Source organism: Acanthopagrus latus, chromosome 22 (genome assembly GCF_904848185.1).
Source record: "Acanthopagrus latus isolate v.2019 chromosome 22, fAcaLat1.1, whole genome shotgun sequence".
Taxonomy (NCBI): Eukaryota; Metazoa; Chordata; class Actinopteri; order Spariformes; family Sparidae; genus Acanthopagrus; species Acanthopagrus latus.
Window position 1 is genome coordinate 16213615 of NC_051060.1, and position 18987 is coordinate 16232601.

At 43.3% G+C, this 18987-nt stretch overlaps 1 protein-coding gene across 3 annotated transcripts in view; it reads right to left on the minus strand.

Annotated features, from left to right (window-relative positions):
- The window catches only part of nhsl1b (NHS-like 1b), a 105080-nt gene extending 86700 nt beyond the window's left edge, over positions 1-18380 (minus strand). For 2 of the 3 annotated variants that reach the window (XM_037086187.1, XM_037086184.1), the window contains exon 1: positions 17707-18379. In XM_037086187.1, the coding sequence (XP_036942082.1) occupies positions 17707-18025 (319 nt within the window). In that variant the 5' untranslated portion in view covers positions 18026-18379. Of the gene's footprint in view, positions 1-17706 lie in introns of all 3 variants that reach the window. The other variant, XM_037086185.1, reaches the window with a different exon arrangement.
- Between the last annotated feature and the right edge of the window lie 607 nt (positions 18381-18987).

An 18987-nucleotide genomic window follows, 5' to 3' on the forward strand; every position in this document is an offset into this window, starting at 1 on the left:
TTATTGTTACTAATCACCTCCACGTTTGGCCTCTGCAATGTTGACACAATACGCAAACAGTGCAATGGAATAATTAAACGGGCTACTCATAAAACGGAACTAATCACTGCTTCTTTTTGACCACAACACAGCGCTCCTCTCCCTCCGTATCAGGGCTGTCTTCATCATAACTATCAACAGGAGACAAAAGCAACTGAGAGAACTCATAAACCGAAATGAGGAGAGTTGCCAGATTTGCTGAAGCGTGTCACAAGATGAAAAGAGAAAAAACACACACACATACCAGAGGGAAAAGATAATGATCTTTGTGCGGAAACCAGATATTCATATTGAGGTGAACACGTTCATGTACAAAAGGGCAATGCAAAGTTTGGAAACCTGACGCGACAACTGCCACACAGACATCACAGTCTACCTTCATCTTTCTGCATGGGTGTATGAAAATGTGACCTGATTCCATTTACACTGTCCCAGTGACCTACAAGGAAAAACCAGCTACAGAAAGCAAACCGGTGCGTGTGTGTATATGTGTGTGTGTGTGTGTTTGACTTATGGTGTGACAACGCTTCCAGCCGTCTGCGCCATTGCTGTGAGTGGCTGGTAGACGTGAGCTCATACAATGGGCTTCTGTGTGAAGCCGGATGATGGGGGGAAGAGATTAAACGAGAGGAGAGAGAGAGAGAGAGAGAGAGAGAGAGAGAGAGAGAGAGAGAGAGAGAGAGAGAGAGAGAGGGGGACAGCACCACATATCACTGTAAAGCCCTCAACACATGACTTTAGTCTTTGAAGCAGCCATTTTCTTGAGCTATGTTCACTATGTATATATACATTTAAAAGCTATACGACTAATTATATTATTAGCCGATCTCATTGCATTACATCAGTGTTTTTTTATGAGTGGGCAAGAAAGCCTTTCTGAAAATATTGGGGTGCGACCTTCAATTGCTTAAGCGCCGCACATATGGCAAAACTTACTCAACTACACCCAAGCACTCCGCCCAAGCTTTGGCAGAGAACGGGGAAGTATTGGGGTTGAAGCCCAAACCGCAAAACCGCTCTATTGCTTCAAACCCCTGAACAGAAAAATGCACCCCGACTTGTGCAATTCTTGAGCAGAAACAAAAGGACGAGGCGAGCGGGAGGAGTGGCGGAGGAGAGCTGCTCAGACCTCGTGTGTCACATCCCTGCTCCTGAAATTGCCTCCCCTCCCATCCCTTCCCCAGCCCACAACCACATGAAAGGCCCACTGGGTTGGGTTCCCATATGGTGAGGAGACGAGAGGGTGTGTGTGTGTGTGTGTGTGTGTGTGTGTGTGTGTGTGTGTGTGTGTGTGTGTGTTTAGACGGCTTAGCTGGTTATGGGGGCTCCCTCTGACCTATTCCCCCTAGCCTCTAGAAGCCACGCAGACAGCTGTTTTCCTGGAGAACCTTTCACTCTCTCTCAAACACACACACACACACAGAGGAACAGACACACACGGAGGAGCAGACACACACATACACACACATACACTCCTCTGTGCCTAATTAGGACACCCAGTTATGTTGTTAGTGGCTGTTTACCATAAACGCCCTTCTCCCGTCCTCCCTCTCTACAGTCATCCTGCCCCTTCCCCTCCTGACTTCGCCCCTTCTCTGAATTTCAGCTGTGCCATGTGCAACAGCAGAGCAGCAACAATGATGTGAATGTAGTATTAAGATGCCTTTAGTGTTTTGTTTTGTTTTGTTTTTTTACAGTATTTGAGATGCATTTTCAGGCTTACAGTTGTGTTTTCACCTGTGTCCATTTGTTCGTCGGTTGGTGGGTTAGTCAGCAGGATAACTTAAGAACTACCAAAGAGATTTTCATGAAACTTGGATGGAGGATGGGTCTCAGCCCAGAATAGACCCTGTTAACTTCTGGTGCTGATAAAGTGATGGATCCATCAATTATCTCACTTTCAAGCATCATCATATGCCAGTTCAACAGACAACGCCCAACCCTCATGGCCAGTATCTATGAGTGAGTATGAATATAACACTGCTGGGTCTTGGCAGAGGTATGCGCTCTACAGAGAGACATTCTCATATTTGGGGATACTTGAGATGAGCACCCTCAACTTATTCACACTTGCTTTTTACAGCAACAATTGAGATGCGGCATCAGCCAGTGTCAAAGCACAACTTGAGACAAACAATTGCAATATTCTGACGCTAAAATTCTGATAAGGTTGGATGAAGAAAGGCCTATAGAAATTTGGAATAAGTACAGTCAACAAGTACTCTTTATTCCAGTCACCAACACTCAGTTTGGTGCTTTTTTAATCCCCTCTGACCTTCTCAGTTCCTCCACCTTATCCTCTCCTTTCCGCTCCCTCTCTTTCCATTGAGCCACTGAGTTGTGACTGTTGCAGAATGGTCAGCTTGCTCCTGGGAGGCCTCCACACTGGCCAAGAACCTGTGTGTGCATATCAGCCTGTGTGTAACTGCGTCGGCCTGCCAAAGAGAATTAGCCTCTTTTTTTTCCCTCACTCTGTTTGTGTATAGGCCTTGTCTCACTTGTCAGACCTCAACTGCACACGGATCGGTCCAGAAAACACTTTGAGAACAGATACTTGAAAAGACGGAGAGAAGGGGCGGAGAGGGAGGAAACGCAGTGAGCTAAATACTGCAGTAAGACATTTTCAAAGGCGAAAGAAGAGATCATTTCTATAGAAAGTGCCTCTACCTTTTCTGTATGAAAACCATGGGGAAGGCCAAAATGATTCACTGTTATAATGGCTGATATAGTACACTGCTCTGGTAGCCTGTAAATATTCAATTAGTTACCTAATTCGAGCATCAGAGCATAATGAATCTGGCTATTTTGCCAACTGGGAACAGGATCCAAGATAAATCCAGCTATGATTTCAAGCATGCAATGATTTCCTTTGCCATATTCAATTGCTCTCAGTCTTTGCAGAAGCAACAAATGTGGTTAAAAACTGTCTCTGACAATAGTGTAAACTGTGTCTATAGCAAACTCTATACATTTTCAACGGTGGTGAAAATCTGCATCTGTCGGAGCGCCCTCAGGTTTTCCTAAACACTGCCCATAAGATTGTTGGGGTTCCACAGTTGTCAGAGTAAAAATGTTAAAGGTAGAGAGGAGGATGGAGGTCACAGCGCTGCATTTCCTTGTTTTTATGTAATGCATTTGAGAAGCAGTTGAAGTGAAAGAGAAAAATGAGGACAGACAGACTGGGAGAGGAGATAACATAAAAGACAAAATGGTAAATCTGGTGGGGAAGATAGCAGGACACGGCACAAAGACCAGACTTATTCATAAATGATTGATAAAAGAGAAAGATTGATGGATTTCTCTTTTCCCTTGCAGCCCTAGGGGATCTGACATTTCCATCCAGACCACTCATCACTGCCTCAGTCTTCCCACAACAAAGACCCTCAGTCTCATCTCCAGACCTCCAGGGTATCAGGGGCCCAGAGGACCTCTGCTCCCCATGGCCAAGAGCCCTTACTGAGCTGATTAACCTGCTTTCCTACCCCGTCTTCTTCCAGGTCCTTTGGGCCTCTACGCCAAGTGTTTCAACAGTCCCATGAGTTGGGGGTGGGGTGGAGGTGAGGCCCCAACAGTAGGAGACAAGGCCGAAGGAGTGAATTCAGCTCGATTCTAGCAGACAGTAGGGGCACATTTTTTGAGGTTGAGGGCGCTTTGGGGGGGATCTTTTATGTGGTGCCGCCTTGTTAGCTGCTGTGGGCCTCACTGAGGTTAACGGATCAAACGAAGGAATTATGTTGAGTGTGTGTGTGTGTGTGTGTGTGTGTGTGCGTGAGTGTGTGTGTGTGTGTGTGTGTGTGTGTGTGTGTGTGTGTGTGTGTGTGTGTGCGCGCGCATGTGTTAGAGAGAGACAGTTAAGGATGGTTTGTTGCATTTAAAATGGTACAGTGTTTATTTTATTCATTTTTTAAAATTTATTTAATCTAAAACGTCTTAAGAGAATATGTTTAGTGTTTTTTAAAGTTTCAATCATCTAACAGGAAAATGCACAATACACACTTAAATAAATCCAGGTTAATCTGTACATGTACTGTACACACAAACTGCTAAGTTTCCCACATAGTGTCTGTTTGAAAAGAACTACCACAGCTTCTGCAACCATAATTTGAATAAAGTGAAGCAAACCAAGTGAGGAGCTGGACTAAAATTACACCCTGAGCACCACCACTGCATAAAATTACAGAGGAAACGGTGCAATTTGAAACAAACAATCCCTGAACGCAGACAAAAATGCTCGTCGCTCCGAGGTAGGAACCTGATCCTTCACAAACAGCAGTGGATTCGACAGGAGTGAAACTGCCCTACAACGACTTCAGCCCAGATGACACCACTGACAGGTGCACAATAATAGTAACCTGATACACAAGCATCACTGCACAAGACTGATATTCCTACAACTGGAACAAATGCTGTGAGGGCACTACTCACTACTCAACTGGTTATACAAGTGAGCCTAACATTTTCATTTAGAAGCAACACATTATGACTTAAGTGCACCCATTAACACATTTTAATTACTTTTTACAGCGACCAAAATTGTCGCACCCTGCGGGCCTGCCTTGCGTTGGCAGCTCTGGTTGGACGGCAGCCTAAAGTGTCAGTATTAGACAACCTGGAGATGAGACTCAACATCCTTCTCCAGGAAGTCACACTTTGTTGCAAGTGTTAATGGTCATACAGTAATCAATCTGCTAATCTGGAAATTCATTTGTTCATTCTGATAACTGATGGTATAATTTTTGAGGCAAAATATCCCTCGTTCCAGCTTTTCCATTGTGAAGATTTTCTGTTATATCATTATTATATACTTTGTTACAGAAAACTTTGAATGTTGGACTGATCATTAGATCATTTTGGAAACGATATAGGGTGATTATCAAGAAACCAATCAGCAGATTAATCAGCATGAAGATAAATCATTAGTTGCAACCTTAGTTAGAACTGTTTTTGTACTTGACGGCTTGGTTTTGCCTTATGTGACTTCCTACATTGCTACTATGTCACTTGACCATTACAGCCTCAACACTTTTAACAGATTCTCTACTAGTGGACAAGATACAAACAGATCGAATTGAACTGATTGAACTTCAATAAAATTGTGTCTGGAAATATACTTCGCTCTCTTGCTGAAAACATTCATGCATCAGTGAGCAGTGCCCACACGGACAGCTTTGTTAAACCAATCTTCACTGTGCATCTGAAACCTTTTGTGAAAAAAAACACCTAGGGGTAGGGAACACACCTAATCAAACAGCTATGATGGCCATGGCTTGCTGCACTCACTCCAGCGCACACACAAACACACCCCCTCGGTCTCCTTCCACACACACACACACACACACACACAGCGAGAAGGTCAAAAACACAGCTGAGTCAATATACCCCGACACAAGCTGGCAGCAGCCTCGAGAGCAGACATGTAGGTTTGTGACCAAAAGGTTTGACCATGTAAATCCCAACACTGTTACTCCCTAAACAACCGTTAAAATACCTTGAGCAAGGCACTTTTAGAGCAGGACAGTCATATTTGTCTTGGGAAACACTTGTGGACAGGATAAAGGCAGGTTTATATTTATATATCCGAAAAATCTTCAGACCGGCAAAAACTTAAGAGTTTTAGATTTAGTTTTAGAGTCTTAAACAGAAAAAAAGCTCAGCTCAACAACGGCAGCAGGTAAATGGCACTGTGGCCATAATGCATGAGCAGCACTTACTCACAGCTTCACTGAAACCTGGATTATAATGACTCACTGGTATAATAAAACAAGTAAATGTCAACATTCACGTAACAGACAAGTAATTACTCATATCCATAGTCACGCCGATACTTGTGTGAGTACAGGTAAGACACATGTACAAACACACAAACAAACCCTGGCTGTTTCCCATCGCACACTCTCCTGTTGCCTCCATTACTGGGCAGTAACAGGGATGGGCATGCAGACTCCAGCAGGGTTTAAGGAGATTAACCATTCTGTAGCCGTATGAAATCATATTCCCCATAATCCCCATCACTGACTCCGAAAATCCCTTCTCACTGTGTGGCATGGGAGGGTTCTCTCTTAATGTGCTCTCTTGTTCTTTTGGACACACACACACACACACACACACACACACACACACACACACACACACACACACTCACACATGCTTCTTGAGCACACGTGCATCTGCACAAAACAGCTGGATGTTTGGGAGAACACCATCATGCAGCTGTGTGGGATTACAGCATGAGCGTTTAGTGTGTAAACTTTTAGGTGACATTTACTGCATATTAATCAATAGTTGAGCCACATACAAGGGTTGAACAAATAAATATATCAGTTAAATGTGACACACCCTCTTGCAATTCATCATTAATAGCAAATGATGCAGTACTTCTTCGATTTTTCCTCCTTTTTCAGTGTATTTTTTACATTGCTTTTTAATCTTTGCTGTGTTTAAATAGCCAACACATCCGGAGGCTGTAGGTAAGTTTGCTTTACCTCAGAGGCTTGATTTTCCCTTAAGTTACCCAGACATGGTATCTTAAATGTGTGTATATCATATCCCATATAAACATACAGTCATGGATTTTTAGAGTAAGCAAATATCTGCTACTCAGCAAAAGAAAACTGATGCATTAGATGGCTTGTCACACAGAACTACCTGGAAAGGCTCGCTAGACACTGTTTGGAAAAGGGCAGGTGATTGGAGGAACCATCTTCCCATCATGGTCGATCACAGGCTAGACTTCAAACAATCAGATCAAAGGCAGAACCTGATGGTTAATTTGCTCTTACTCTCTTACTAAAGTCAGTCGAGAGAACAGCAAAAATCGATTTCACCCACTGTGTATTCAGCCACACGTGCAAAGCTTAAAGCCTGGCAAGACGGATTCGAGGGATCACAAAATCAAGTGGTCTCGCAAAGGTAAATGCGAAAATGGCTGACTTCCATTACTTTGCAACATATTGTGAAAACAATTAATACAATATTAACGCATTTATCTTACTGCACTTTTTGTTACCGCCTTATGTTGCTACTGTCTGGTTAGCAAACCAGTTTCTTTGCGTACGGGTTTCGATGAATAAACTCATGATGTATTACAAAGCATAATTATGATCCCACAGTAACGCTTCAAGGCAACTGACTTGTTTGCGTGTTTATCGAAGTGTTCTGTTCTGTTCGAGTGTGGATGCATGTGCGCACAGGCCACAACCAGTCCATCAACCTATGTTTCCCTTCAGGCAACTTCCATGTTTAATGGGAGGCATCACGACTATTAAAGCACTCCCAGGACCGTTGCATGTTCCGTATGTGTGTTTACGTCACTGTATATTTGAGTTCATCATGGGGCAGACGAGAAGTACATTACACAACCAGTGGTTTGGATTTGTCTCAGTGATTGTGCGGCACAGAGGGGAACATGCCGTGTAAACAGTACTTGAGCGGCGGGAGTCTGAGTATCAAGAGAAAAACTGATGGATGGAAGCTTTAAGGGGGACAAGTGCGCATGTACGTGCACATACACACAAAAACACACACACAATGAGGTCTCTGTGGATGAGGCTGACAGTTCGAGCTGCAACAGAAAAAGATTCAGTAGTCAATGGGGATTCCTGTGCAGAGTATGTCATACTTCATAGGGACAGATGCTTTCTCAGACACACACACATACACACACACACACACACGGCATACAGCATTCCGGGGAGACCACAAAAGCATCACATTATGGACTATTAATTTTGAGTAATTCATGGACAAATTAGCACAGTAAATAAATAGACTGAAACCTCCGGTGCTTTTGTGTGTGTGTGTGTGTGTGTGTGTGTCTAGGGAAGTCAAAAACATGTTGCTTTAAACTGTGTCGAAGTGTCCAGCTGCAGACTGAGACTGTCCAAACCAAACAAAGAGCCAGAATGAGAATAAACACAGAGAAAACTTAACGTTCTGGAAATCACCCCATTCATCCTGACAAAATGTAACATATGCTGAAATGCTCTAATGTCTTTGTGAGGTCACATCGACTCATGTAAATGTAATAAAGGTTGTACTGACCTAACCCGAATCAAGCGCGCCAGCAATATAGCAAAGGAAAGACACGGAGGAAACACTCGAGTGAAACAATCGGCCTTTGATTCTCAGTGACTTTACAGTAGATTGAAAGGCGGAGATTAGCAGCTGCAGGTCCAATGAATGAGCTGCATGTTGACATAAAGACAATGTTCAAAACTGGTAAGGATAGAACTGTGATATGTGTTTGTATGTGACTGAAAACTGGAGCAGATACATGCAGGCCTGCACATTTGCATTTCACTATTTTCTTAATCTATCTTAATAATCTTAATCTTTTCAAAAAATTAGAAGCCAAAAGCACTTAATATGTTGACTCTATCTGTACCAACCAGCAGTGCCTCCGAAAAATCAAGATCACTTCTATTATGCTGTTTAAAATTAACAATGTATTTACTGACTAACCGATTATTGATTGTTAGGGCAAAGAAATTGCTTAAAACTTTCCAATCCTAAAACACCAAAGCCATACTGTATACCTCGTGCACTCATGTGTATTGTATGTGGGAGTTATGCAGGAGGGGGTGGGGTATGTATACACAGTATGTATAATAACCCAGGTCAACATGTTGACAATGGACCATTCCGACCGTTGGTAGGAACTGAGGACAACAGATTGTGTTGCCCCTCTCTGACACAAACACACAGCGGGCAGGGCAGTGACCAAGACAGGAAGAAAAGCTTTCTGAAACAAAAACAAGCTCACCAATACATCTTTATCGATATAGTTAATTATGATGTCCCGTAATACTATCACAATTACTGGATTGTTGGATACTGACTGTCAAATTAAGGTTCTGGCAAGACACAATGAGACGCATTGAGATGTCGCTGGTGGTGCTATCTGACCATCCGAGTGACCACTCTGCCTGAAAAGAGTGCCAGGGGCACAACTCTCACACAACAGGGACATAATTCCCTTCCTCACACCACCACCATCTAAACTAGCATGGCTGCCACTCTCAACTGACTCAAATCTGGGACTTTTCCATCTCATAATTGGCAGAGACATAACTAAGTTGCACAATGCACATGACAGAATAAACAAATGATGAATCCCGCAGATAATAAACACTGTCTGCTCACCGAAGACAAAACCTCAATCACACTTGTTCCTCAGCTTGCTTATTCAGCTGAGATTCAAGCTGTCTGTTTGCAAGACTAAAAATATGCCTCAAAAGAGCCAATGGACAGCTGTTTTTTAAGGAATTATCTGCCAAGACAAATATAGCCACAGCTCCACCCCGATGTCTCATCTTCCCATGACGAGTGGCTGATATTCAGCTTGTTCCCAAATGCAACTGTTGCTTGCTTCATTTAATTCTCACGACAGATTCGTAAGAAGAACTGGCTCATTGTGGTCTACATCCAAGAGGTCTATATTGATCTTATGTAAATGGTGAGGATGGCCGCAGGTCTGCTATCACTCGCTGCCTTTGTGTGCATGGGCGTATGCGTCTGTGTGTTTCCATGTGAGCGTTTGTTAAGTGGCACGAGTGACAGATGCGGCAGAAAATCCCTGTTTATTTTTCCTGCAGCGGTCACGGAGTCACGGAGAGTGTACGTATGTGTGTGCGTGTACGAGTGTGTATAGTGTGTTTCCAGGCCTTGAGTGCAGTAAAGTGCAGATGCGGGATGACAATAGCCTTCATGTTGCTGTAAGATGAACTCCCACCTGCTGCAATATGTCATCATGTACTATATGGATGTGTGTTTGCCTGCCTGTCTGTCTGTCTGTCCACCTGCCATACCCATCACTGCTAGACTGAAATATTAGACAGGATGTGCTTAATCCTGTATGGTGCTGCCATCAAACATGGTTCTTCGGTAAGTTTTGTTTCTTCTGACACCTTAACACCTAACAGGGGAATGACATTAGGAACATCAGGAATGACATTAACGAAAACATTTTTCAAGAGCAAGTCCTAAAGTGGACCCTGAAGGTGCCGCTAAAAGTGCTATTGTATCAAATGCATACCGAGGAAATGCTGATGGACACCTATGCGTGGGGGTGGTCCGGACCCCTTTATCCCCCACGTAAATTCCATGTATGCACCTTATGAAACGTTTCAGACAGGTTTGTTATGGCACAGTTACACTGTAGTTACAATAACCATTAACTGCCAATGTTGCGTCCCTGTGACTCCATGTGCTAAATCCATTTATACCAACTGCAAACATGGGGTTTTCCCCAAGATCTTGCTCTGTGTGAAGGTGTATATCAATAGCTAGCATTGTGTTGTATGCTCAACGGATGACTGTCATTAAACGCCTAAACAAACTATAAGCAGAGGTTTAGCGAGAGGATATAGGTTAAATCTGAAATTGAAGGTTCATAAAAATCCTTTTTTTAAGATGGTGACAAAACAAAAAACAAGACATGAGGCTCACTGTGGCAAGGGATAACAGATGTAAACAATCTCTATCGTAAAGGCACACAGAACAAAGCTGCTTGAAAAACAGCTGGGAATCAGCATCACTGCTCATCTCAATGATGGTCTGACCTAAATTACACAGTCCATGTCAAACTGGCTGTAAAAATGGAGCGGTGTGAACATCAGGCAGTGATTTTTAGCCAGATCGTTAGGCGACTTTGTCTTAACACATAATGAATCAAACGGCACTTATCTCATCATTTTGCAACTTGAAATTAACTGGAGCAATTTCCGATTGTTTCAACAAGTGTGCTCCAGGTTAATGCAAAAAAAAAACAGCTGCAGTCAATGGTTACCACCCGGTTCTAGAAAAATAATAAAGCTGCCAAGTGTATCAATTTAAAGCTCTTTTGTGTGCAGTAATAGGCCTCTATTTTAGATTTTTAATGGACACCCGTTTCTCATGAATACTCTGTTGCTCTACTTGGCACTCCTGGCTTCAGACAATAAAAAATATTAGATGCCAACAACCTCTCTGCTGTGCCCTACACTTGAGATATCTGAATGATACTACATTACAGTATCAAGTCAATCTGCTTATTTACACTCTCCAGGCTGTATAATTACAGTATATCAATTGAGTACAAATGCAAGGAGCAGAAAGGTATACGACCAATCCTCAGAGCGCCTGAACACATAATTAAAACTGCAACAAAAAGGTCCAACCTGATGTTCACGAATATCAAAACACATTCAAAGAGAGGATGTGATATAAATGCACAGATGGAGGCGGCTTAAAAAGTAAAGAAGAAAGAGGTACAACAAAACAGATGTACAGAGCGAGACAAAACACATTTTATAAGGGAGACAAAGAGCGAGAAAAAAGATAAAGGGCAAGCACGAGCCTTGTCTTTGTTGTGGTCAGCGTGGCAGTATGAGGGCTGACATCAAAGTGCAGAGGATGGACAGAGATGACAGAGGAAAGGTCTGGAAGCCATATGAAACAACAGGAAGAGAGAAAGGGAGAGAAATATAGGACGGGGAGTAAGAGAGAGGCGAGAGAGGAAGAGACTTTAAAACAGAGGAAGGAGGGAGGCGAAAAAGGGAGAGTGGCTGACAATGGAATATGCTGAAACATCATGTCACATCTGTGCACGGACGCACAGCAACGGTCCCATTCACTCAACACAAGCTGTGAAAGTGTTTTGTCAGTTGTTGCAGAGAAATATACAATCCCTCAAAAGGCAAATCTGGTTATTTTTTAATTTCAGTCAAAGCCGAGCTCAGGCTCATCTGTTCTCTACAGACTTCCCCTCCTCTCTGCTGTTACTTTAGCTCTTGTTTGGTTCTCCAGGGGAAATACAATCAGACCTGAACATCTGGATATTGGTATTATCTTTCATCAAAACAATAATTGTGTAAAATCCCAACCCAACCTCAGTTTGAACTCTGGGACTGCACTCTTTAAGCTCACTATTGTCACTATCAAAATGTGCAGTAATGAATAGATCCATTGTAATGCAGCTAATGTAACATCCACAAGAAAATACAAACAAATGTGCATAAATTCCGACATGCACCATACTAATACATTGAAAACTGCTTAATGATTCTAGGATCACTGTGTGATGAAGAAGTGAAATAAATGATGGGTACATCATCAGTTGTAAACACATGACAAGGTGTGTTTAAGTGAAAATTTGCTTGCATCCACAACTACACCTACAATTCCATCTACCCCAGTCGATGGAGGGGCGTCCTGCTCCAACTCTGGATCCTTCTTCTAAGCAGAGGTCAGTGGGAATTAAATCTTGCTCATCTCCCTGCTGGCTGGTTAAACCCTGGATTACACTAGAGCACAACTGCCAGCTTGACATCCTTCAAGCATCTGGCTCCTCTGAGTGTGTGAACGTGGCACGTGCTTGTGGACAGCCATGATTAAATCTTGTCAGAGACTTTAAACTGGGTATGGCAATTAGGGCTGCACGATACGGTAAGAAAAATAAAGAAAATTGCATGACTTTGCAATAATCTTTGCATCAAATTTTCATTTTCACTTTTTTTTTCACAAAAATCAAGATGGTGTGACCTTTGTACCCAACAAACATTTTATATAAGTAGATTAAAAGCCTCTAATATGTTTATATGTTTGTAATAATGTTTTGCAGAAAGAATTACTAAGTGTACAACAAATGGCGTGGTAAAATAAACTAGCATATGTCATAGAGCGAGCTGGTATTCAGTGACTTCCTCGCGCTCCACACATGCTTAACGCCACCACTCAAACCAGGACTTAAACACACCGAGTCCCACACACACACACACACACACAGTGCTAAATTTAGCCATTTCTCTTATCAACTTTACCGTCTCAAACCATCAAGAGCAAATCCGTCTCTGACAGATTTAGTTTATTAAGCGGGAGAACTGTGGGACAGCACTGAAAGGAGGCAGCAATACGTGGGACGATCAACAAGTGTTTTATGGTGACACTTACAGACTGGTTAGAGAAGGGCGTGTGTGTATGCATACGAAGACAAATACAAGAGAGAGGTTTCAGAACAGCACTTGCATTCATCCATCATCTCTCCCTGTAACACCCTTTTGCATGTGTCACTCCCTAAACTCTCCTCCGTGCCCTCGCCAGGGCTGCGGCTACATCCTGGGCAGTCTGCACAGAGGCGTGAGAGAGGGCGGCTGCATGTGTGCGTGCATTCAAAAAGGCCAAGTCAAATGCAGTTCAACGAAAATATCCCTCCTTTCCCACTCTTTCTCCCTATTTTTCTCTCACTTTTCCCCCTCTTTCTCCATCCCTCCCGACCCCGTCTCTTTTGTTCCTCATGGGACAGGGTCAACCTCTAGAACCAGGCCAGGCTCCTTTCGCTGGAACGAACCCTGTGGGAACTGACTTGTGGATTCTGGCTGCGTAACGACTGCTCTCCATCAATGAATGAAGGGAACCATGGCAGGCCTGAGTGAATAGTGACTGGGGGCAATTGAGGTGTGTGTGTGTGTGTGTGTGTGTGTGTGTGTGTGTGTGTGTGTGTGTGTGTGTGTGTGTGTATGTGTGTGGGTGTGTGTGCGTGTGCGCGCATGTGTGACCAACAGGAAAGGACTGCTTAAAAATGATAAACAGCAATTAGTTTATCTTGGCATGACTGTGCTTTGTTATTCTTGCACCGTGTGATAAGGGCTACAACTTGGATCCCATTCAGCCAGTTTAGTTTCATTATCAACATTAACAGGTAGCACTGTTTATGCGTAAACACTCATGGTCCAATGTCCATCAACAGACACACACACACACACACACCCACACCAACAGGTCCTTGAGAAGCACTTGAACACAGCAACACACACTAAACATGATAGCATGCTAGAGATGAAAGATCAGTGGGCAAAGACATCCCTCTATAAATAACTGATGTGTGGAGGAATGCACGGACAGTTTGCATGTGTGTCTTTCAGAGGAAGATTGACTGTGGACATCAGCAGGTCAGCTGGAAACATTTGTCCAGTCCAGATTGTCTTTTTCTCAGCTCAGTGTGTGTGAGTGAGTGTGTATGTGTATGTGTGTGTGTGTCAGAGCCCCAAAGCAGCAGGGAGCTAGTGGGCATCAAGATATCTGACAGGGAGACCCGAAGTCTCTTCTAACTCCAATTAACCTTCACGAGTTCGGCCTACTTTCATCGTTAAAATAGCTTACTCCCTATTCAACCCAGCGCTATATTTGGCAAAGGAGACTTAGAGTTTAACACACTTCATCTAAAAACCAAAGTTGTGACATGTCAGTCCCACGTTAAAGGTCCTTTAATCTGTGCAATTTTAGGCTGTCTTTGAAAATAACTGACTGTTTTCAGGGAAATATGGTGAAATGTCTGGTCAGCAATAAAAAGCAGTGGCTTTAGAGTTTTGATGCATTCTTTCAAACAATATGATCTACGTGACTGTCTCTAGAACCCACGTGTAAATCAGAACATGACATAAAACTTTGAATAACACACTGGCAAACTAGAAACACATTTAAGTACGCGGCTCCCTCTGCCTGAAATCAGCAGAAAAACTGCCCGAGTCTTCGGAGGCTGGTCACACCGGATGCACTTGAACTTTTGCTTTTCACCTCGGCAATTTGTATTCCGTTTTTCATTTCAATTGTTTGTTTACAATACGTTGAATTTTTGCAGCTATGCAACTGTAGAAGAAAAAAATATGTCAAGTGCACTATCTATATCGTAAAGTAAAATGTGTGACAAAGCAGCATTATAAATAAGCACTGTAGTGCGGCAGAGATGCCCCACCCTACAAATCTTGTTCTTGAAAAGTAAAAAAAAAAAAAAAACATGATTGTTTGGTACAAACCCCAGCAAACGTCACATCGTAATGATTTTAACAGTTTTCTCTGTGAAAATTAAAACTGCAACACCAAAATGATTATTTCCACTTATCTTGAATCATACTGCAATAGCCCTTCACAGAAACATCAACACTGTGGACATGGCATGTTTAGTATTTTGCTGTTTTCATAACACAGGAGCGCCTACAATGGATGACGCAAACTGATGTTCTTTTTTCTGTTTTCATTGTGGCTGAATGCTTCAACAGGCATTCAGTGCAGTCTGACGTGGATAAATTATTCAGGACCCTAAAGCCTTTGACTACTATGGACACAATGTCAGGGTTATCCAGAGTTGAGCTGAAAGCTGTTTAACTTCAACACAAGTCATACTACTTGATAGCAGCATTTTCTTCAAACCCTGTCTGTTTTCAAGAAGTTTTATTTGCAAATGTTAACTGTAAACCTTCCTCCCAATCAACCTCTCATATTTACAGACAGCATGACGTTGCCATGGTGCGCCTTGGGAACGTACACAGAGTACTTGTTGTTTGTCCCAGTGTTTGTGTCAGATGTAAGTGCCTTTTCATGCTCCCAGTCATTTTAATTCAATTAATAGATCAGGGTGTGGCAGTAGCCATCCATTAGCCAGCCGTAGCTGAGCTGACCTTTGTCGGCCTGCAGCAGAAACCAGAGTGAGCCAAACAAGACTTTGTTTAAACTCTTGACTCTGGAGTGTCATGTGTTCCCCTCTGAGTCCGGAGAGAACGACCTCCGACCTGGTGACCTGCACTTCAGCACAAATGGATTAACAGTGGCATGAGATGCACAGAGAGGACGATCACATTTGACTATCATGTCCCCGTTCAAACTGCCCTGATAATTTGACCACATAGGCAGACAAACGGCGAGAACAGACTCCACACACACTCGCTACGCCCTTCCCTCGGAGAGTCACCCAGCATGTAGGGGCCCCTCACCAGTAACATGATCCACCTCCGACCTGAGGTTAGAGCAGGACCCACAGTAGTCGAAGACAAAAGAGCGAGGGGTCACAGTGAAATGCCTACACGCAAGCTATAAGTTGATATAAGTCTGAAACGCGTTCCTTTTGGGCCTGCTCAAATACCCGGTCTCGTCAAAAAACAAACAGCAGTAAGGTGTGTTTACAACAAGGATATAAAACGATGAGCAATAAAAGGCTCCGCAACACTATAACACGTCAACGAATGCTCTGTATCTGCATCACACAATCATTTTCATTCATTCAAAACAAACTCCACCAGCTGTTCTGTACAATGACATATTCAAATCCGTCACTGCCTTCCTGGAGTAATGCTGGAGGGCCTTTGGCAAGCCATATTTTAAAAGACAGGTGTTTGTTTCTGTGGAAAGGTATCGAGTCATGAACCGGAATTCAGAGCTCCAGTGCATCCAGCGTTGGCCTTGGGGCTGAGCAACACACCGCATTCCAGTCTACTCTACTCACACCTCTGCTGAATGACTGACATGTGGGGCCTGAAGTTTTAAAAAAGCAACTCCCAGCCCCACCTACTGTAGGGCCTTCATCAAAACCTCAACAGGTACAGATAATGGGAGCCGCTGAGTCATGCCGTGCGATAACACTGGGGATTAGCTAAGTGTCTGGTAGCCGTCACGCAGCGGGTACCCCCCAAATCAGTCTGGGTTCGATCCATTGCTCATCGTACATCACATTCGCTTGTGTCTGGGAGCTGTCTGCTCAGCTTATCATTTCCCCTGCAACCAGTTTTTGAATCTGTGTGTGAGACAGAGACAGTGTGAGTCATGGTCAGAGCCAACACAGGGTGAATAGATAGGAAGAAGGACGGTAAAAGGGAAACAAAAGCTCTGACTCAGAACTTTAAAAAAAAAAAAAAGAAAAGGAGAAAAAAAAACGCCTCCTCCGCTTATTTTCAGAGGAATTTGGGCTTGTCCTCTGAATAATTTTGCTAAATTTTTCTGAGGCAAATTAGACTAACAAAGAAGCCATACAGGGAATCAACGGGAAACATGATCCCTTAAGTACAGTGTTTATGTACAGCAGTGGTATACAGCAGAGGATATGTACTTACTCCAGTGCTTTACTAGAGGTCTTGCATCAGAGTGGACAGACCTTTAAATCCATTTCTTTTTTTGAGCGGGCGCTGTCACCATAGTGCGAGCCAAAGTCTGAGTTAATATATAACCTCTATGTTTGAGTCTACAGGAGGCAGGGTTTACAAAAGAAATCGCCGAACTTAAGTAAGCGCAGGCCGCCATTAAAAAGAGAAAATTGATTTTCCATTCATCTCGTGTTGACTGACTTTGTTTACACGCCTTAAAACAGCGAGAAGAAATGGGCTGCGATCCCTTTCCTGTGATCTCGGTGTCCTTTGAAGACCTGAGCACAGATGGTGAGAGCGTTGAGAGAGACAGAGAGAGAGAGAGATCCATCATCTCTGACAGGACTCACAAACGCCCTCATTAACATAAGTCTGGAGGAGACGCTGGTCACTCTGGTCACCGGTTGTCTCAGTGGATACAAATATGACAGTCACCTTGGACATGACCACCACCGTCGCTCCACAACAATGTTGCTCTGGCAGAGATGCAAAATGATATACAGATTCATTCAAGGTCAGACTTCTCAAATTAACACTTACTCCACTCACTACACTTACAAATTAACTCCTTCTGTTGTTAATAAATGAGAGAAACTGCCATGCATGTTCATCCATAACATACAAACTACATGTCATGTATGTATGTCTCAATTTAAAGTTTAATGAGACTCCATCTCTTAATGTACCACAATATTCCCAGAGGAAATTTAAGATATGGGGACGCACATTTATGGAGATAGCCCCAGCTTTGAAACTTTCAACATGTCACCATCAAACTTACGGATTCTGACTTTCTTGGGATCCAACTTGCGGATCTCCCCCTGCAGCCTCTGCAGCCGCCCCTGAATCCTGCAGGACCTCCTGAACACCATCCCCGCCTCCATCTCGATGCCCAGGAAGACGTCGCTGGCATGTCGGGAGAGGTCCGAGAGCTGGTGTATGATGCTGGTGAGCGTGTGACAGCCGACCTCGTCCAGGGACGAGAACAACACGGGTTTTTTCAGCTTGGGTCTCCCGTTGTCCTCCACCGGCGTCCTGCCATCCCTCGCCGACAGCCTGCTCACATGCCTGGGCTCGATGCTCCTCTGATGAAAGGGCATGTTTATTTCATACCACTAACTCCGGCGGGACCCGAGAAACTGTTCGAAAAATCCCTCCCTCCTCACAGCTTTAAAACTAATCCAAGACGCATCGCTTTCCAGTGGTTGATTCAATCTGCGAGGCGCCGTGGTCCTCCGATCCCGCCATATTTTTTTTTGTTTTGTTTTTCAAAGCACGGGGGGGACTTTGTGCTGCTGCTGTACACTGGAGACGTTGCCTCCCAAAGTCTATTCAAATTCAACCAGACAGAGCGCAGCCCGGAGAGAAAGGAGAAAAAAAAAAACACAAGGAAAAGTAGGGGAAAGTACAAATAAAAACCCGGAGAATACTACTACAACCACCTGTGGCAACTGGACGCGGAGCCCCACACATACACACACATACACACAGAGGACGGGTTACCTGCCTCCCCTCGTAGTCAGTGGAGCGGTCTGATGGAAAACCGGGACCGGACGAGTCCAAATGGAACTGGAGGGACTCGAACTGAGGAGTTAGAAGAAATCAGTGTTAGTTTTACGCATGCACTCTGGTCCACTAAGCATTTATGTTCACTTTTACTCCAGTGCCTGTTAATTACTCAGGTTAATTAATTAATTAATTAAATTGGCATACCAAGCTAAATTAAGTACACATTAATAGGGTCGGGGAAAGTTAATTAAAGCTGAATGAATTCATACAATAATGGTCTTCCCACAGTTAATAGCTATATAACTTTGCATTGAACCATGAAGATGGCATTAAAACTTCTTCAGTTTGATCAACCCACAACTGAACAGCAAAAACACACAACACACATGATTGCTTTTTTTGTTGTTGTTCCCTTCAGATAGCTGGCTGAATTACCTAGTATTAAATATATGATCAAGCCTTATTAAAAAGGAGAAATAAAGCTTTGTCACAAATTTCCTGTGTGTAATCATAAGACATTAAAGTTAGCTAATCTTTCGTTAGCCAAGTAAGT